The sequence below is a fragment of the Triturus cristatus genome, chromosome 9 (genome assembly GCF_964204655.1).
Source record: "Triturus cristatus chromosome 9, aTriCri1.1, whole genome shotgun sequence".
In the NCBI taxonomy this organism is placed as follows: Eukaryota; Metazoa; Chordata; class Amphibia; order Caudata; family Salamandridae; genus Triturus; species Triturus cristatus.
In genome coordinates this window covers 853,766,027-853,786,120 of record NC_140592.1, presented here as the reverse complement: position 1 = coordinate 853,786,120, position 20,094 = coordinate 853,766,027, and the positions used below count along the sequence as shown (strand labels likewise).

General features: G+C 47.8%; 1 protein-coding gene across 2 annotated transcripts in view; it reads right to left on the bottom strand.

Moving 5' to 3' along the window:
* CDC42BPB (CDC42 binding protein kinase beta) overlaps positions 1-20,094 on the bottom strand; it is a 1,057,701-nt gene that overhangs the window by 256,951 nt on the left and 780,656 nt on the right. For both annotated transcript variants that reach the window (XM_085626326.1, XM_085626327.1), the window contains exons 22-25: positions 6,510-6,602; positions 4,720-4,797; positions 4,348-4,453; positions 3,080-3,216 (exon numbers count right to left, since the gene is read on the bottom strand). In XM_085626326.1, coding sequence (XP_085482452.1) covers positions 3,080-3,216; positions 4,348-4,453; positions 4,720-4,797; positions 6,510-6,602 — 414 coding nt within the window. The remainder of the gene's footprint in view (positions 1-3,079; positions 3,217-4,347; positions 4,454-4,719; positions 4,798-6,509; positions 6,603-20,094) is intronic.

Here is a 20,094-nt window from a genome sequence, read left to right as displayed (position 1 = left end):
ACGGTGAACTGAAAATGCTCCTGCCCTACCGTGAATCGCAGGCAACGCCGGTGGGCCGGCAGGACGGGGATATGAAAATACGCGTCCTGCAGGTCCAATGCTACCATCCAGTCTTGCGTGTCAAGGGCAGACAAGAACTGAGCAAGTGTGAGCATCTTGAACTTCTCCTTCCGGAGGAAGCGATTGACATTCCAAAGGTCTAAGATGGGACGCAGGCCTTTATCCTTCTTTGGAACCAAGAAGCAGTGGGAGTAACAACCACGACCTAACTCCTGGCATCGGAACGCGCTTAATGGCCCCCTTGGCCAAGAGGGCCGTAACTTCCTGCTGGAGAAGTGCCAAGTGATCCCCCGACATGCGGTGATACTGCAGTGGCATGGCTGGGGGGGGTTGTCTCGAAGGGGAGGGAGTAACCCCTTCGGACAATTTGCAGAACCCACCTGTCCGATGTGATGGTGCGCCAGTGGTGGAGGTGATGGTGAATCCTGCCACCCACTGGCATCTGGTGGGCCTGAAACACCGGACTAGGAAGGTTTGAAGGCAGGTGGCAACAGGGGTGGTGGTGGACTGACCCGCACGAGGGCCCCTGTGACCCGACTCGGCAGGTCCCACGTCCACGGCTGCGCTGAGACTCTTGCTGCGCAGGCCTGTGGCTCTGAAACGAACGTGCTTCGGCGCCCCTTCCTTGACCACGAAAGGAGTGAAAAGCAAAAGCGGAAGGAGTGCGTGTGGCCGAAAGGCCTAAAGACTTGGCTGTAGCCCGCGAGTCCTTAAAATACTCCAAAGCACAATCTGCCTTATCGCCAAACAGGCGAGTGCCAAAGGGCATGTCCATCAATGTTTTCTGGACATCCCCAGAAAAGCCAGTTGTTCTCAGCCAGGCGTGGCGGCGTAGCGCCACTGTCGTGGAAATCACCCTGCACAGCGAGTCAGCAGTGTCAAGACCACAACGGACACTGAGGTAGCAATTGCGCAACCGTTTCTCACACAAAATGGGAATAACGGCCCAAGAGACATGCGGTGTTCACAGACCTCAGTCCTGAACTGGCGGAAGAAAAAATCTTCTTCCCAAACTGCTCCAGTTTCTTGGATTCCCTGTCCGGTGGTGCGGAAGGGAACGCGCTCGGGGACGCAGAGGCCTGGACAACCAAGCTCTCAGAGGTAGGGTGTTGAGAGAGGAAAACAGGGTCGCCCTGGGCCGGGCGATGGCGTCAGGCCACGTTCTTAACCACAGGAGCCCCTGTGTTGGGCCTGGACCAGGTGCCCAAAAGAACGTCCAAGAGTGCATCATTAAAGGGCAGCAGGGGCTCCGTAGAAGACGACGCCGGCCGAAGCACCTCTGTCATGAGGTTAGTCCTGACGGCCACAGTAGGAAGCTCGAGGTGGAGAGCATACTGGGCCAACCGACATGGACGGGGATCCGTGCGTGGATCCATGGGGGTCTCTTGGCGTCAAGACCGAAGTCGTCGACGACGTCCGGGCCGGAGCCGGCGACGTCGAAGAGTGAGAACCCCCAGTTGGGCCCGTGGGGCCCGAAGGCGCGCCGGCGGGGCCGGACGGTCCGAAGACACGTGCCATGGCTGACAGGAACTCCTGCAGCTGGAAAAAGTCACTTCAGTGCGGTCTTGCTCACACAGTAGCAGAAGAGTTTCTAAGTATCTTAAAAAATATTTTTATTTCCCCAACACAGCAAATCTGTAAACATGGGCATTAATTTTAGATAAAACTCATAAAACAAGTGTTTTCTCCTTATATCAGCAATAGGCATAGAGCTTCGCGCTTGGCTGAAACAATAAAAAAAAAAAAAAAAAAATCACAGTATCCATTCAGCAAGGCTGGCTGGAGCTTTAATGTCGATCTTAATCTTCAATACAACAAAGTCACTATATAAAAAGTCCCCCTCTAAATAAGGTCATTCTCAGCGCTGAGTACCTTGAAGATAAAATCCATTGCAATGTTCCTGTAAAATATTTGCATAAGAGTGTATTTGGCCGTATGAAAATCCCGCTCATTGAATTTCACAAGTAGTAGAGCTTTTGGCTATCATGATGACCATCTTAGGAATTCACATTCTATTTGGCTACCTTGCTTTATGTCACTTAGACCAGCTCTAAAAACATATCCATTCTAAACTAGCAGCAGATATTTTAAAACTCCGACCAAGTGAACCCTTCTCTGAGGTATTGTGTGCTTTATAAGTGAGGCATTTTCAGTTTACGTTACTGGAAGGGTGAAAAGAGGTAACAATCATGTCACACCAACACAATTTTTGGCATGGCACTTACCTGCAAATAATATATGGGATGCACTAATATCTCTTCAAACTTCATTTAATTATCGTATTACATTTGAGTTTTTACCTTATAACCTGCTTAGAATGAAAGAACTAATCAATAAATTGATTACATGCTTTAATTCATATTCCTCTTATAATTAAGTACGGGTAGCTGCCTCTCAAGTGATAAGGAGATAAGACTTTGATTTCATAGTTTAAAACATGTGTGCATGTTGTAAGCAGTGCTTGGAAAAACTCAAGTCTCGATCAACCGACTCTTAGCTCACACAATAAATGGATGAGCCTGCTATCTGACACAGGATCCAGTACAGTGGCTGGATGCCTCTGAATACCTAAAGCATATCATGCACCTATCTGAGGAAAACAATATAAAACTGTCCTAAACAACCAAAAATAATGGAATAAAAAACAGAAAATAAGAAAATTTGTGACTGAGCTTGAAAAACAAATGAGAAAGTCAACTGCTTGCAAAGAACCAAGATTTATACTAACCTCCATCGAATACAAGGAGCAAATGACCACCGTGGATTCGAATAAAAAGACACTAAATTGCTTCAGTTTTCTGTGACCTTATTAAAGCACTCGTAGTGCTAGTGATTATACAATGCACTGTGAACGGTGGGTTTTGATATCACTTCATGGAATGACAAGAACGGATCAAATGTCTGTCACTTACCTTCACTACATGCTCATGGTAACAGGTTAATATTAAATGTTGATTGAAAAAATACCCTAAGCGTCAGCAATATGCAGTTGTGCTTTCCCAGATTAACAGAGACTTACCTTCACAAAGCCTTTGTAGGCCGTTCCAATTCCTCTTTGAACATCGACTCCAAGAGGTCTTTTGGCTTGCTCCGGGGGAATAGGGCACACTTGAGGAGCACTGTCCTTGCAGAAAGCATGGCAGGCAAATGGGCACACTACAAGACACATTACATGAATTAATCAGTGGCAGCCATTGTTAAATGCGATTTGTTAAAATAAACCAAGATGCAGTCAAAGATGGACACCGAACACGCATCTCTGACAAGTGGATGGGCCATCTTGAAATGGTCAAGAAAAGGTTTTAAACAACCAGCTGCTTATAGTGCAGCCCAGGGCAAAAGAGAAGGAGCAGGATGGAAGACAGAGATATGCAGTAGATGCAGAGGAGGAAATAGTCTCTCCAAGGCACTGTAAAACAAGGTTTGACATAAGCAGTCGGACAATACCTCATGCAATCAGAGCACTGGGGGCATGAAAATACTCCTAGGTATCACAAACACAAGAACAGTGAGGAAAGCCACTGAACCAAGGAAGTGAGACAGACAACAAAGCCATCAAATCACACGCAAGGGGTGACCCAAAGTCCACTCTAAATATATGTAGTGCATTGGAATCAGAAGATCGTGCCGATAGACAACTGAAGTTGTCCGTAGCAGAGACCTAAAAAGGATGTGTTTTACTGAATACTAGGCAGTGGTTGGAAACCTTCATATTGTGTTTGGTCTCTATTCACTTTGGGCATATCAAGTCTCAGGATATCTTTACTCAGAAATGGGAATCTCAACACAATACAAATGGAGAACACACAATACTGAAAACTGATTCAGGAACATCGCTTAATATGTTGAACAACCTAGCCTACACTGTATATAAAAACGATGTTAAGTGGGAAATATCAAAATGGAGGTAAAAACGATTGGAATTTCAAACTTGTAGAATTCAGACATGCTATCAAATAAAAACTTTTTAAATGAAGAGGACATTTAGAAACACCAAGGAACACCTCTTTGTCAGAGTTCACAGGGGAAAGCACAAGTTTGAGTAACGAAACAGAAATGACCAATCCATTTCAGATATGCACGATGACATGTAAATATCAACATGGGAATAATGGTTTAATAAAATATGAAAAACAGTACTGAGCCATTCAATTTGAAAGGGAGTGAAAGTGTGTAAACCTTTTATATTACCTGCAGCTTCACACCGTCTCTACGAAAGTGACCAGAAAGCAACTGAACTTCAGAATGTTTAAAAGACAGAAAACAGTTAGTGCTGCTGTGACTCACCTTCACAGGCGTAGCCTTGTCGAACCAAGCCCACCATGAGCGAAGTGCAGTGAGTACATTGCGTGGGACTAGTAAATGACTTTATACTCAGATTGTGAGCTTTAGGCTGAAAAAAGAAAAAAAGATTAAGGCACAAAGCAGAGTGCACCGAGACCTATCACCCACGCAAGATGAGATACTGCATGTTAATCTTTCCAGTAAATTTCAATGAAATTAATCTCACACAAGATAAAACAGAGTTGCTGTTTTTACTGACAACATTGGTCATCGAGCAAATATTTGCTTAAACAGATGATGAAAGACAACAGATGCTTATTTGGAAACCCACACTTTAAAAGCTATGCAAAGAAAGAGCAGGGGAACAATAGTTACCTTTGGAGCTGAGAGGGAAATAGAAGGAAGAGTGGGGGAGGGAGTTGTAGATACCCGTGGCTGGTTCCTGATGGGATCCTGAATCGTAAAATAAATGATAGATCAGAACACTAATTTCTCACAAGAAAACACTTAGCGTATGTACATTAGCCAGTTACTGATCATTTTAATGTTTACATATGCACTAAACATTAGTAAATGAGTTCAGCATTTTGTAGACAAACATATCAGCAATGCACAGAACCATCAAGCTAACCACAAGTTATTAATCCCCCCCAACACAGCACTTCATAGGACTTACTTCGGATGGCATAATAGTCTTTTATGAAATCGTACCTTTCTCGTATATGTAACCCCATACAAGAAAGAAAGACAAAGCATACCAAACATATCAGGAGAGCTAAAATAAGGGAAATAGAAGGTAGGAATAAAGGAAGAAGGGTTTGCAAAGTAAATCGACAAAATCTTCACAAACTTGATAGACGCTCCCTATACAAGAACATGGCTCCTGCCGCCTCCTCAATGTTCTATCTACAGCAACATAATAAGCGCCACCATAATTCACTTCTGAGCAAGTCTGTGCCACTTGCGACAACTGACTGGGGAGAAAGTGGATATGGTCATACTGTCGCTATGCATCGGAGTAAGATGTGGCTAGGCACCATTCAGTGAGGATGGAAGTTTGATCCTTTGTTATAATCTGCATGGTCAGTTGAATGAATTGTCAGACAACGTTTTTACTAGCATGTAGCTAGAAAAGTATTGCTGCTTTGTTACTGGGGTTGTTTAGGTAGCAATATGTGGCAAAAAGTGAGAATGATTTGGTTTGTCTTCTTTAGACCACACATTATTTTTGTAACAAGGGTTTAAATAAGTCTTGCTTACAGGAGTGTGCGAATTTTGATAAGTGGAGAAAGTTGAACTTGATGGACTTTATTCTCTCAACTAAGATATCTATGTAGCAAAGCAATGTCACAGTGCACCTGCTTCTTCATCTGAGACATAAAGACGGTACTTGGCAAATGAAATAGTCCCGACACTGTCCTTCTAAATCTAGAATGTCAATGTGACAGAGAAAGGGGAGTAAAGCTGTGATCCACAGACACCTTGACTTATGTACTTGAATAAAAGAGAAAGCAACTGCCTATGTCACTGTATGTATTTATGTGGTATTTCAATAGCGCAAACCTAGCCAAAATGCAGCAGCATGTTGTCCATGCTGAAAGACAAGCATAAAGTCAACAAGTAAGAGGGGAGAAACCTGGGTTGTTGATGGTTAATTGTTGTGGTTTAGTGTTTTTTAAGGACGTCCGTATTTAACTCTTTCCTAAATTGGAGCAGCATTGGGGCCTACTGTTTGACAAGAAAGAAAGATCTTCCTATGTTGTTATCACCATCCATATCCCATCTCAGGAAGCTTCTAACTATTTGTAAGGAGGCATAGTTTTACTTGACAGAAACCTATGCTGTAAAATGCCATTTTAGAAACACAAGACATGCAAAACAAAACCTGCATATAGCAAAAATTATTTTGGAAAAAACAATGCATGATTGTTCATGTGAATTAAATTAGCGTCCAGTCCACATGCAGAGGAAGATGGATTAAGGACAAAAGGTATGTACCATATCATGAACCATTTCTTTAAGTTTTTAGTGTTATAGATGACAAAACAATAATATTTACAATAGAACAAATGTATACATATAGTCAACTATAAGTAAATCTTGCACTTGCATTAGATGTTTATAAATATTAATAGGTTACATGAATAAGAAGCTGCCTTCTTTACCTCTGACTGCTGTTCTGGAGTTATGGAAACCGAAAGAGATGAAGAGAAGTCTGGCTTCGAACCTGAAATTTCTTGTTCACTAATGGAACTGGTCTGTGGGAGGTGAGAAAAGACGAGAGCAGTTAATCCTGCAAACATTAATTTGAAGAAAAGCTTCTTGGACCACCTTCATTGCAGTAACTTGCTCTTAAAATAGAGCACAACTTGAAGCACTACTTGAGACAGGAGACTCTTACAGAAAACGCACTGTATGGCTGTGCAGGTTACAAACAAACAAGCACGCATCCCTCAACGCACCACCCTATGTGTACATATTATTTAGCGATTGGGACTGCCGGTGTCCCGCAGCAGTGGACTGGAGGAGTTCAATCCAAACATAGTCATGCCGTTGTGTTATATGCATTGTTTGTTTGTAATCTGGAATCGTACTGAATTAAAAACTCAAAAGGTTGTGAGGGCATGGAATGACAATGTCAATACATTCATAAAATCTTTATTGCGGTTTATAATACCATAAATGATACAAACATATAGTTCCTTGTCAATAGTGCTCGAAATAGAATGAGTACAAAAAAAGTCCGTACACCAGATTCTAAGGAGTCAATTTTCCTAAAATACAGTCTTATAAACACGAAAAAGATCAACAAGGAACATAACTCACTATTTAAAATCACTATTAAAAATGGCTAAGATAAAGACTAAAGTGTGAGTACAATTGTTTAAATAACTATTGTCACAGCTGTTATTCTGTAAAGCCCAACAACTCTATATTGTTCATTGGGGGCCCTTTGCACCTTATACATTAAGAGTAAGAATAATAAAACACATTAAAAGTACTTAAAACAAGATTTTGCAGACATTATCTTGGGAAATGAAACACCCTCAGGTCATAATATTTTCCTACAGTTGGATCATAGCACTTGAGGGGGTAGTCAGTAGCCTCCGCCTAATAGCCCAAAACTGGGCAAGAAATTTAGCGACTGCACACACAAATAGTGGTCTCGCATCTGATTTTAAGATACGTAGGGCTTCATAGTGACTGTGGGTCCCCAACTGTCTACATACAGAAGCCAACCAGTTCCTTCTTGGTCTTGCATACGCAGGACATGCAAAGAATACATGGCCAATGGTTTCCTTTGGATTTGAGCAAGAGGGACAGCCCTTAGGCTGGCTGCAGCTGTTCTGCCAAGAATTGATAAAAGCATTAATAGGTAAACAGCTGTATATACACTGACTATACAGTTTCCTGTCCCCAGGCTCCTTGATAATATCATTACAACCTTTAGCAATGCTGCAAGTATGTCGAAGGTAGAATTCCTTTATCGGAAATTAAATATCATAGACAAGAATATACTCAAAATTTTGCTCAGGAAACTATATATATTACATGTAAATATTTACCATCCCATTACTTTTAACACATTAACTGCTGGACCACACGCACCCCCTGTGCTGAGCCCTTTTTTGGCCAATTGGGGTAGTTTGCCCTTAGAGCTCCATAACTTATTTCCACATGAGGTATCCAAGCCAAATTTGTGTCCCTTTTTCCCCAACATACTGGGGATTCTAAAAGTACCCAGGGCTTGTGGATTCCCCTGGAAAGGACAGATAAAATAGGCAAAATATAGCTAAAAATGTTTGGAGCATTTTGGGAAGTATAGGTAAAAAGTGCTCTGGATAAAAGTGCCCGCAACAATAATGGATCAAACCTAGGTCAATGGAAGCCCGTGAGAAAGGACTCCAAATGACCTCTGTTTGATCGTTCCTGTTGCGTACGCTAGTCTCAGCCACACAAGTGGTGCAGCCTTTTTATTGGCACATGTGGGGTAGCAGTGGGTGGTATGATTTTTGTGGATTCTTGCGGATTCCAGAAGTTTCAATCACAGAACTGTAAGGAAACTATGTGATTTCAGGCATAGTTTGAAGTGTAAAGTGGGTAAGAAAACCTCAGGGGATTCACATAGTGCGCACCACCCTGGAATCCCCAGGTTGTCAAGTTTTCAAATACGGTTGTGCTCCGTAGGTTTCCAAAGGTGGGGGCTGAGCACGGCCCCAAATATCGCAGCTAATCCTATCACTGATCTCTCCACGTAGCACTACAGAGCCTTGTGTGTCAAGGTCTCTTGGCCCACCTACACAAGTGAAGTACCACTGTTATCAGAAGATTTGGAGGACTGCTGTGGTAGGAAATTTATGGCTACCCGCAGATTCCAAAGTTTTCCTCACAGACATGTGATAAAAGTGTGTATTTTTAGTTGAAGTTTGTGGTTCGCAAGGCATTGTGGGTTTGAAAACGTTGTGGGATCCATGCGAAGCACACCATCCTGGACTCCCCCGGGTGTCTAGTTTTCGGAACGGTCTGGGTCCGATACGTTTTCCCAGGTGGTAGCATACCTAAGCTCAAAAAGTGCAGCCTTTCACCATTGCAAGTTGGATGATATTGGGAGTTAGCCCCACTCTCCTGCCCAGATGTAAATACACCACCCAAAGGAGTCAAATGTATTCTCATTTGACTTTCGGTTGGGATTTCTTAGCCTGCAGGGGAGCACAAAACTTTTGAGGATTTAGGAGTGAAGGTGGGGTGCATGCTAGGATGGCCAGATCCACACCATTTTTGTGGCCCCCAGGGGTAACACCCGCAGCGCTTTCATTTGCTGCCAATAAACCTGATGTCAGGTGGAATTTCTAAACCCCAAGGAAGGCATATTTGGGGCAATCTCTCTAATGAGGATAAACTTCCTATCTGCCCCCAGGGTGGCAGAAAGACACTATTGCTCCTTCTGGTGAGGGGGTATGGCTCAATGCCAGGGTAGGCCGCAGCCTCTTTTTGTTTGTTTTGGCTCCCTTTTGAAATACCTGGTATTAGTGTGATTTCTGCCATCCCAGGTGGCAGTTTTGGGGTAAATACTGCTATCCATCCCCCGAGGGGCAGAAATTCTATGGGCCGTGAGGTGGGGGGAGAGCTTTCGGCAATGCCCAGGGTCACCCTCCAAAAATACTGCATAAGTGTAGTTCCGGGTGTCTAGTGGGCTTTCTGCCCGGGGAGGACATTGGAATAATAACCCCAATCTGCCCCAAAGGGGAACAGAAAGACTGCCTGGCTTCCCTTTGGGATAGGGGCATGAAAATCCACATGGTGGGCAACCCTCACCCCTATCCCCTTTAAAAAAATATATATATTCATATTAATTCTCTTGTGTCCAGGGGGCTTTCTGCTCCCTCAGGGAAGGGTGAAGGGAGTTTGATTGGGGGTAATCACCCCCATCTGCCCTCGGGGGGGGGGGGGGGGGGCAGAAGGTCATCATAGTTGTTCGGGGGTGGGGTCATGGCAGAACATCATCATTGTTGTTCAAGGGTGGGGTCATGGCCATGCCCATACTGGGCAGCCCTCAGTCATATAGTTATCTCAAAGCTTGACCATGGTGTCTAGTGTGCTTCCTTACCCCCTCCCCCGGTGGGACAGATTGGGGGTACCCCCATTTGCGCACCCCCCACCCTCTCAACCGGGGCAGAAAGACTGCCTTTCTTTGATTTGGGGTGGGGGCAAGCCATGGGCAGCCCTCACCTGGATATTTAAAAAAAAACAAAAAAACATCCAGATGTGTACTGGGCTTTTTGCCCCCTGGGGGGGGGGGGGGGGGGGGAGGGGAAGATTGGGGGTTATCACACCCTCTGGCCTTCAGAGGGGTCAGAAAGACTGTCACATATTATTTGAACAAATCAACCCTGGTGTCTAGTGGGCTTTCTAACCCCCTGGGAGTGGGGGCAGACAGACTGAGCTGGTATGAGGTAGGGGGGAGCACAAGCCCTTGCCCTTCCCCGAAATCCCAGGTGTTTACAGTATAACATTTTTTAAATAGAATTTGTAATTTAAGAGGATCAAAATAAACATTGTTAAATTAATTAAGGACTTTTAAGTCCTGAATTATGGTAAAGGAAGAAGTTCATTGTTTTAAATAGAGAAAGGAATACTCAGGGGCATAGCTTAGTCAGCGACATTCTTGGGGGGGGGGGGGGGGGGGGTATCTCAAATTTCTAACTAAAAAAGCAGTAGGGTGGAGGGGTGAGATGACCAACTGCCTGTTCTTATGAAGAACACACAGTACTGATGTGCGTTAGGTGGGCTCCTGTCTAAAATGGTACAAATCGGTGAAAAGCGATGGGGTGGAATACTGTTCCAAGCGATTGCCCATGGTTAAACTGTTTGCAAGTATTCATACAATCACCTTTTGGGTGCTTGATTTCCAGTAGTATGTGTGGAAACCCAAGACTGGTGCAGCTGTGCAAGTCTGCTACTTCCAATATTTGTGAATTCCAAAAAGTATTTTATTAGCAACCTTTCAAGAAAACCTTCCATGGGTGCATATTTACTATTTTTTTGGTAAAGCAGTCACTATATGGGTCTGATTCACAAAGGTGATTTACACTCTTGTGTAATATAAGGTTTTGAGTAAGTTTACTACTTTTTGGCTATTCACAAAATCCCCAAATTTACTCAAAAGTGTAAATTACATGTGTCCGTCAAATTGAAGACCCTGGGGGCTGTTCAAATACTGCATTTTGCAGTATGTTTTGTATTATTACAATAGTACTACAAAGTGATATTCATAAACTGCAGTTCTAAAGTACTAGTGCAAAAAAATACCAGTACTAGTTTGTACTGCTATATTGGTACTACAAAATGCAGTTTGTGAATAGCCCCCAGGTTCTTCATGTGAACTCTAAAGTAGTCATGTAAACCCTAAACATGACCAAGATTCTTATAGTAGATGGAGAAACAGTCTATAAAATCAACCTTGGGCGTGGCTAACCAAGCCAAGATGGTGGACGCACTCTAAGAGTTCTCTGGGACCCCTCCACCATCTGCTTCCATCCTTAGCCCACATAGAACCATCGGAGCCAGTTTATCCTCTCTTTACCTGGCTGCGTGATTCCACGGAGTGTCCAGGAGTGCGGAACCCTGCAGCATGACCTCGGAAGCCGGGGCCGGCCCGCCGACCGCTGGGGACAAAATGGCGCCTCCCGGTCCGCGACTACGTCCCCCTTTGCCGATTGCGGCGCCTGGCCTCGTGAGTGGTGGGGCCTGCGATGTGTTAGCGGAGGCGGCCGCCATATCAGACGGCGGGAGCTGAGCGGGCCCGCGGTGTGGGCGGCCTCCTGTCTCGCGCCCCTGCTGGTGTGCTTGCGACCCCTAGTGCCTGGCCCTCCGTAGGAAAGTGGAGGACGCTGATCTGTGGTGACGGACGGTGGCGGGGGAGACGCCAGGAGCCCTCAGGCCTACCCATGCCTGCTCCTACTTGTGACCTGCCTGGGGGAGCGGCCGTCGTATCGGGCAGCGGGAGCTGCAGTGATCGGCATTGGAGCGTGGAGAGGATCTGTTGGTGCCTGGAGAACTGGGTTGAGTTCCGCACTGCAGCGGATGGGTCCTGGCGGCGGTGGGGTCCGGTGGATCTGGGGGCCCCGCGTGCGCAGGCAGCCACCATTGGAGGGGGGGCCGGCCCTGTGTGGTCCCCCGCGTTGCCTGGCTTGATCTCTCCTGCCTAGAGGGTGCGCGGCTGGTCTTCGAGTGAACGGGACCCTGATCTCGAGCCCGTGGGCCCAGGCAGTCCTGGGACCCCAATTCGACCACGGAATCGAGCGGCGGGGTGCCTGGGGTGGATTCTTCGACGTCCGGGAGGTCCGCCTTGGCCCACTGCTGCGTCCGGATTGCTTTCAAGACAAAACAAAGATTCGACATGGCACACATCCCTGTGTGCCATGCCCACCACCTACAATGCCATGGCAAACATTAGCCACCCCTCTAGCTGGGTGCCCTATGCCAGTGGTGTGGGCACAGGAGCAGGAGCCCTGAGCCCCTACAGTACCAAGGTCCATTCCTGGGCACTGTAAGTGCAGTGCTGCCAATTAAGAGCACATGGTGCTGAGAGCTCGTCAAACACGAACTCCACAGCACCATAATGGCAACACTGAAGACTGAGAAGTTTGGTATCAAACTTCTCAGCACATTAAACCCGCACTGATGCCGGTGTGGGATTTAATGTACCAAGCACCCCAGAGGGCATCTTGGAGATGCCCCCTAAAACCTAACCTTCAATCCACGTCTGTTCTGAGGCTGCTGAGGCTGCCACACAGCAGACATGTTGCTGGACCCCTGGGTAGGAAAGCCCCTGCTCTCCTGGGCCTACAACAATGCACATCCTTGGCGAGGTGCTAAATCTCCTCCCCCAGGATGGGCAGGGGGAAGCTTCAAAGGCATGCCGCCTCTGTGAGCCTCCCCAGGCCACTGCAACCTCCCACTCTGGCGGGAAGCTTGGCCGGAAACCCCAAATAAGGACAGGGGATGTGCCAGCCTGCCAACCCCACCCCTCAGGTGGGGGAGGCGAGGTGAAGCACATCTCACCGAACCGTTAAACGCCCCTAAATCTAGTATTTAGGGGCACCCTGAACCTTCCTACTCCAGATTCCAGATTCCGAAATCCGAAGAAGAGCTAGAAGAAAGAAGACCTGCCCTGCAGCTGCTAAGAAGAGGAAGACATCAACTGCTTTGGCCCCAGCCCTACCGGCCTGTCGACCCTCGAACCTGCTCCTGCTCCAACCCGGCATCTCTTTTGGCCAGCAACCTCACAAACCCCGGAAGACCTGGCTACCTTTTGACGCTAAGCCCACTGGGACTCCCATGAGTAGAGGCTCTACTCAAAATCTACTTCTAATCCCTGGCAGCAGCCCGGAACCACGAACCCAGCCCACTCTGCACCCGCCAAGCCTGGCCTGTGCCGGAGTGAACAAAGACCACGAGGACGAACCCACGGCAACTGTGACCCCGAGTCCGGCATCCAAGGACCTCCCTCGACACTCCTGAAGAAGCCTGCAGCCTCAGAACCAGGTGCCCCCCCCAACCGCGATCAACAGAGGGTAAGATTTCCCGACACCAAAAGGCACCCCTGCACCCGGTGGAACCCTGTGCCCAATCCCGGGGTACCTACCTATCCTCCAACTACCCAACTTACCTCTCGAAGTGGTGGTGGCACCTGAAGAATCTTCGTCCCCGAGCTTGCAGTCTTTATAAACCGGAGATTTCCCATTGAAATCAATTGAGCACCCGAAGGCTCAAAAGCACCCTGCACCCAGCCGCCCGAGTGGCCCTGGCAGTGTAACCTCTACACCCATCTACTTCCCCAGTTGCCCTGAGTAAGTGACCAGGAGCCCAGCTCCCACAGTCGCGTGGCCTGCTAGCCAGCAGCCACCAACCAAGGACCCCATACCTCTCGTAGGATAACATTGAGCCTAAATCTCTCTGCACCCGGCCACCTTTGGCTCCTGAGGGTGAACCAACTGTACCTACCTGACCCTGGGAGACCCCTGAGTCTATGCCAAGAACCTTAACTCTGCCAGTCGAGTACTTACCTTGAAACCGATAACTCAATTTTCTCCATAGGGTAACATTGACTGGCTTTTCCTGAAATTTCTTCTAAGTGTGGACTTTTCAAAACTTAAAATATTCACCAAAAATCAGCCGAGTAACAAAAACGAAAATACTCACCTGCTCTTAGGTGAGCTCCCAGTGCTGGATCTTGGTGCCCAGCACTGACTCTGAAAAATACTGTACTTACCAGTAACCCAATTTTCTCCCATAGGATATCATTGACTGTTTTTCTGTGAAATTTCTTTTAAGTGTCAATTTCTGCAAACTTTAAATATTCTTTAAAATCGTATGATATCTGAAAACGTATTTACTTACCTGTTTTGGATAAAGGTCCCAGACTGAGTCTAGGCACCCAGTACTGGATTACAAAAGTAACAAGAACATACTATACCTGCAACTTGAATTTTCTGCCATAGGGAATCATTGACTGTTTTCTATGAAATATTTTCTAAGTGTCAACTTTTAAAATAGCAAAATATTGTCTAAATATCATCACAGTAATTAAGTCGACTTTTATCACTTGATTCCAAGTATTGACCCAGGGCTGAATCTAGGATCCAGTCCTGAAATTCTAAAAGTAATCTGTGGCAAATAACTTGAAACTTCCGTTGAACTCAATGCATTATTGTGTTTAGAATTGTGTTGCCTATTGCAACCACTTGTAACTTTCTACAAAAGTCAATTGCATATTGCAACAGTATTCATATAAAGCATCTAATTCTGAGAAAGTATATTTTAATACCTATTGTTGGTTCTAAAATAAAACAAGCATATATTTTTTTATATATAAACCATTGGCCTAGAGTTCAGTTATTGAGTGTGTGAGACCATTTGCTGGCTGAGTGTGTGCAACAAATGCTTTACACTGTCCTCTGATACTACCTTACTGCTCGACCAAGCTACCACTTTAGAGAGTAAGGTTATATCTAACTTTAGCCTCTGCCAAACCTCTGGGGACTGTGAACTCTGTACCTATTTGGGAACAGTATATACAGAGCCACTTTCGCACATTGGGTGACAGATGCTTCTGTTCCTGAAGTGTAGGGAGGGGGAAGGGGGGCGGGATCGCTGTCCAGAGTTTTCTTCTTAGTTTTGTGCTTCATTAAGTTTCTTAGTTTGTACTCATTAGCAGTCATGCAGCACCTTGCCTTACACCTGACACAACAGATAGACTGGAACTCCCCCTTCCGGGCTGTAGCTCTATTGGGAATTCGCGTACCATGTTCGACACGCCATTAGTAAATGCCCTCGTGCGCATCATGTCCGGGAACGTTAATGGGCTCCTGGATCGCCTTAAACGCATGGCCGTCCTTAAGTACGCGCAGCGCAAAGGGGTGGACATTTTATTCCTACAAGAAACCCACTTGTTGGGTAATCACGGTCCCTTAATGGCACGTTACGGATATGACAGAGTGTGGCACTCGGGGTTTACCAGGGGTTCCCGGGGGTGGTAATCCTAGTAAGACGCTCCCTTCCCCTGATGACTGTTCACACGATCCTTGACGCTCAGGGCACTCTCGTGGCCGTTAGTGGCACAATCAATGGCAACCCGCTTAACCTGGTGTCCCTTTATTCTCCCCCCTCGAGGCTGACAACTACTCTAGCTAAATCCGTTGAGCTTTTGGCATCACTGCCCCCAGCCCAACATTCCTTGGGGGCGACTTCAATGCGGTCTCGTCACCGGACCTCGACACGACAGGCCCCCCATCCCCAAGTAGAATCGCGTAGGCCAAGCAGCTGCGGTCATGGTCCGCCTCACTAGGTTTGTGCGACGCCTGGCGACTGTGGCATCCCCACGCTAGACAATTTACACACACCTCGGCGGCACACCATACACAGGCACGCATTGACGCCATCTTCGTTCCGTCAACGGACTGTCTTCTGATTCAGGAGGTCTCGCTTCTTCCGTGAGGTATCTCGGACCACGCGCCGGTGCGGATTCGCGCGGGGCCCCCTCCCGCCTCTGCCCGACAAACGTGGAGGTTGAATGCCTGGTTTCTTCATGACAAAGACTTTAGGAAGGCGGTGGGGGTGGAGCTCAAGCAGTACTTTTCTCTCCAACGAGGGCTCTGGGTCCTCTCCGGGCACCCTGTGGGAGGCGAGTAAGGCCACGATTAGGGGGGGTCGCTAAGGGCCGCCTGAAGCTCCAGCGCCAAGCCCAGCTGGAACAGATTACCACACGGGAGGCACAGGCTCTGCACCTCGAGCGCGCCGCGACCCGATCTACGGATGTTTCCGACATGAGACTTCTGGCCCGACTTCGGCTGGAGATCAAACAGCTGTCGCTGGATGCGGCTAAACTCCTTTGGCGCTCCTCCGTGGCCATAGTATACGGCTGGGGCGACAAGAATGGTGCATCCTTCACCGTCTGGCAACGTATCCAAGAGCGAATCGTATAATCCCTGAGATAGTGACGCCGGATGGGTCACCGTGCCGTGCCCCATTGGAAATGATGCAGGCCTTTGCTGCCTACTACCACAGGCTCTACAAGGCCCGGGCCCCGACCCTCTCCCTTACGGATCTGATGGACGGTGAGGGCGGCCGCCTCCCGCGGCTCGACGCCACCGTCAAAACCGACCTGGACTGTCCCATTTCCTGTGAGGAAATTGGAGATGCTATCGCTCTCGTCTCTTCCGGCAAAACTCCGGGCCCTGACGGCCTCACTCAGGAATATTACACCCACTACAGGGATGTTCTCATCCCTCATTTAGAAGCGTTGTTTCATGAGGCCGTGGAGAAGGGTTTCTTAACCCAAGAAACGGATATCGCCCCATCTCCCTCATCAATACTGAGGTCAAACTGTTCGCCACCCTCCTTGCCCAACGACTCAAGCCCCATCTGTCTACGTTGGTCCACCCCGACCAATGTAGGTTTATGCTTTAAAGTGGCATCCAACATTGTCTCCATAGACTGCATTCCGCCTTGGCCCACCGCCACCTCCTCACTCCTTACCTCGCACTGCTCCTGGTGGACTTAGAGAAGGCCTTCGACTCTGTGGATTGGGGCTTCCTTCTAGATGTTCTCGATGCAATGGGACTTGGCCCCAGCTTTTGGGCCATGGTCAAGGTCCTGTGAGCCCTCCTGAGGGCTCGTGTCCTAGTCAACGGGGTCCTGTCGGAGCCCTTCCCGGTCTGCAGGGGAACGAGGCAGGGTTGTCCCTTTTCCCCCTGCTTTTTGATTTAGTGATGGAGCCTCTGGCATCCTTGATGCGGTCCTACGACCGGATGCGGGGATGGGAATGGCCCAGCGTCGAGCCGGACAAAATCGTCCTTTACACGGACGATGTTCTCATCTACTTGGCAGATCCTGCCCAGTCGGGTCCCCATAGTCTTCGTATCTTGCGGACCTTCGAACAGGCCTACGGCCTTCAAATCCCAATAAGTCGGTCCTGGTCCCCTTGCACCTCTCTCGGGATTGCTTTGACTGGCAGTCCAACATACCTCTGCGCCGTCAATCATTTAAATACCTGGGGATCTGGGTGACCCTACTGCCCGAACTCAGCTGGGCCCTCAATGTCACTCCTCTGGTAAAGCGAGCCAAGGCGGATCTCCAGCGGTGGCAGTCGTTGCCCCTCAACCCCATGAGGAGGGTGGCTCTTTTCAAAATGATGGTGCTCCCCGGCTTCCTTTACATGCTTCAGAATACACCTGTGTGTTTTCCCAGGGCCTGGTTCCGTACGTTGGATGGCTTTATCACCAAGTTCCTATGGGGGAAAAGTAGGTCCAGATTGGCGCTCAATACCTGATGGATCTCTTCGTTTGACGGGGGTTTGGGGATGACTCATCTCTACCTCTACTATTTGGCCACACAACTCCTTTCCATACATGACTGGTTTAATGGGGGGTGGTCCGACTCGGCCTACAGGTTTGAGCTGGGGGAACTGGGCCTCGACAGACTACATTCTTTTCTCTATGGGACCCCGATTCCATCACGTCTTCCGGAGGTGACGCGTTCCGAGCTAATGGCCTGGCGAGCCGCACTGCGGCACACCAGCTGGACACACACACTGACCCGTTGTACGCCCTTGTGGCGTGGGACCTGGCTCAGGGAGGTGTCCAGGCTTAGAGGCCTGGGACCGCATAGGCATTTCACAACTAGGGGATGTTTGGGGGGGGGGGGGGAGATCACATGCGCTCCATTGATGATCTCCAAGCCCGGTACACACTGCATCCCCTCACAATTCTTTCGCTACCTCCAGCTGCGGCACGCCATCCACTCACACCTAGCGACAGGCACACGATTGCCTGACCATAGCCCACCGGAAGCACAGATTATGTTCGGGGACCTGGGGAAGGGTGGCATTTCCCGTATTTATCGCACACTGATTAATAATACCACGACTTCCTTGGACAGACTGCGGACGCAATGGGAGGTCTGGGTGGGCCCCTTGGAGGAAGAAGACTGGCGAGATGCCCTTATGGGCCCTAGAACGGTCACCGCCTCTGCGCGGCTGTGCTTAGTGCAACTCTACTATCTACATGCCGCATAGCTCACCCCTGTACGTCTTCACCGTGCGGGGCTTGGTCCGTCCTCAGCCTGTACCAGGTGTGGCCATGATCCCGCAGACTTCCTACACATGGTGTGGGCCTGTCCCCTCCTAGCGGGATTTTGGGAGGGCATCGAAGTCGAGCTCTCTGAGGTTCTGGGGTGGGGGGGTGGGGGGGGGGGAGGGTTCCACATGACCCTAAGTACACGATCCTGGGCATCACGGATGGGTCACGAAATGAAAAACTGTTTTTTAATACAGCCATGGTAGTCGCTAAAAGAGACATTGCAGCCTTGTGGCAGTGTCCTGATCCCCCCCCACCGTGGGACGTTGGCGGAGTGGGGTGGACTGGTGTGCCACACAGGAGAAAGGAGTAGTTTCTTACCTGTAACTCCAGTTCTGTAGTAGGGGTATCTCTGTTATAGTCATAATCTATGAATAGTCCCGCCCATGTGCGGGGACCCCGGAGCAATCAAAATATCTCTTAAGGTGTCCTGCATTTGCAAACCTGCAAAGACACTTAAGAGACAGACAAAATAATACAGCCTAATACAACATGGCTGCACTGGCCAGCACTTCCTCTGAAGTGAACACAAAAGCCAAAATAAAGTTTAAATGTCATTTTTATTCACATCTGACATGTACCTTTAGTGTATCACACTCCCTTCACCAAAATCCCTTTAAACAATAGAGAGGAAGGGGTGGACAGACAAGCCCTATAGGCTGTCATTATGTGTCTGCTAAAGGGATACCGTGCCTTTAAGGAACTCTCCAGAGACCCCCGGTATCCCAGGATGCACAGCCAAAGCAAGTTACTTTCAGTTCTTTTTGAAGGTGTATAACAACAGGCCTGATACTGCCGGTTTACTCCACCGGGGAGGAGGGAGGGTCGCTTATGACTATAACAGAGATACCCCTACTACAGAACTGGAGTTACAGGTAAGAAACTACTCCTTCTGTAGTAGGGGATCTCTGTGTATTGTCATAATCTATGAATAGAATGGCAAGCCCATCCCAACCAACAAACAGCGGTGGAGTAAGAACCAAACACCAACAAATCACTGTGCAAACAAATTCCTCAGCGAAGCCTGTCCAACCTGCGCATCTGCCCTAGCATCATAGTCCAGGCAGTAATGCTTTGTAAACGTATGGACCGACTTCCAGGTGGCAGCCTTACAAATGTCAGCAATTGGAACATTCCTAAGCAAAGCTGTAGTAGCTGCTTTGCCCCTAGTCGAATGCGCTGTAGGCTTACCCCCTAACGTCTTATTAGCTTTCTGATAACAAAGCTGAATACAGGACACGATCCATCTGGAGATGGACTGTTTTGAGGTAGCTAGACCAGTTCTTACTGAACCATAATTTACAAACAGTTGATCCGACCTGCGGATGTCTTTTGTCTTATCTAGATAGAATTTCAACACCCTACGCACATCTAGTGAATGCAGAGACCTCTCCGCCGGAGAGGAGGGATGCTGAAAAAATGTAGGCAAAGTTATCATTTGATTCACATGGAAATCAGATATCACTTTAGGCAAAAATTTAGGATGAGTACGCATCACTACTTTAGATGCATGGAATACAGTATACGGCTCTTGACAACACTGAGCCTGAATCTCACTTACCCTCCTGGCCGATGTAATGGCCACCAGGAAGGCAGCCTTCCAGGACAAATG